This window comes from Chaetura pelagica, unplaced genomic scaffold, assembly GCF_000747805.2.
Source record: "Chaetura pelagica isolate M959 unplaced genomic scaffold, ChaPel_1.0 scaffold515, whole genome shotgun sequence".
Classification (NCBI taxonomy): domain Eukaryota; kingdom Metazoa; phylum Chordata; class Aves; order Apodiformes; family Apodidae; genus Chaetura; species Chaetura pelagica.
The window spans coordinates 1-659 of record NW_009953210.1 but is presented as its reverse complement, the minus strand read 5'-3'; the positions used below and the strand labels follow the sequence as shown (position 1 = coordinate 659).

At 64.9% G+C, this 659-nt stretch overlaps 1 protein-coding gene across 1 annotated transcript in view; it reads right to left on the bottom strand.

The window, feature by feature from the left end:
* Positions 1–597, bottom strand: part of LOC104388668 (UPF0577 protein KIAA1324-like) — a gene marked incomplete at its 3' end in the record, with an annotated part of 6,027 nt that extends 5,430 nt beyond the window's left edge. The window contains exons 1-3 of the mRNA XM_009997555.1: positions 460–597; positions 333–383; positions 134–214 (exon numbers count right to left, since the gene is read on the bottom strand). Of these exons, the coding sequence (XP_009995857.1) occupies positions 134–214; positions 333–383; positions 460–597 (270 nt within the window). The remainder of the gene's footprint in view (positions 1–133; positions 215–332; positions 384–459) is intronic.
* Between the last annotated feature and the right edge of the window lie 62 nt (positions 598–659).

Sequence of the window (659 nt, the reverse complement as noted above, 5' to 3'; positions counted from 1 at the left end):
TGATGGGGGGGGGGGGCGGAGACAAGGGACACTGGGGGACACACAAGGGACCCTGGGGGTGACACAGGGACAGTGGGGGCTGTGCCAAGGGACCAAGGGACCCTTCCCGTGTCAACCCCCCCCCACGCCTCACGCTGTGAAACTCCCAGCCCTTCTCCGTCGTCCGCATCCAGCGCGACTCCTCCACCCTGGACTGGCACTGGTCGTTCTGCACCTGCAGGGACAGCGTGAGGACCCCAGCACGTCCCCAGGGACCCCCTCCCGTGTCCCCAGGGACCCCCTCCCGTGTCCCCAAGGGGTCTCCTCTCCTTTATGTCCCTCCTGTCACCTACAAAGAACTCGAAGACAACGCTGCTGTCGGGGTAGATGTACTCCGATGTCCTCTGGGGCGGGGACAGGGGACACTGAGGTCCCGAGCACCCCCCCAGCCCCCCCGGGGTGGGGGTGTCACCCCCTCACCCTGGATGTCAGGGACTTGATTTTGCTGAAAAGGGACTTTCTGGTGGTGAAGAGCAGCTCGTCCTCGGCGTCCTCCCCCTCCATGATGGCACAGCTGTCCGGGGCCACCAGCTCCGTGTCCTTGGCCACTGCTGTCATCACCAGCTTGGAGTACTTGTACTCCAGCCTGGGGACAGAGGGGTGACATCCCCCCTGTCACT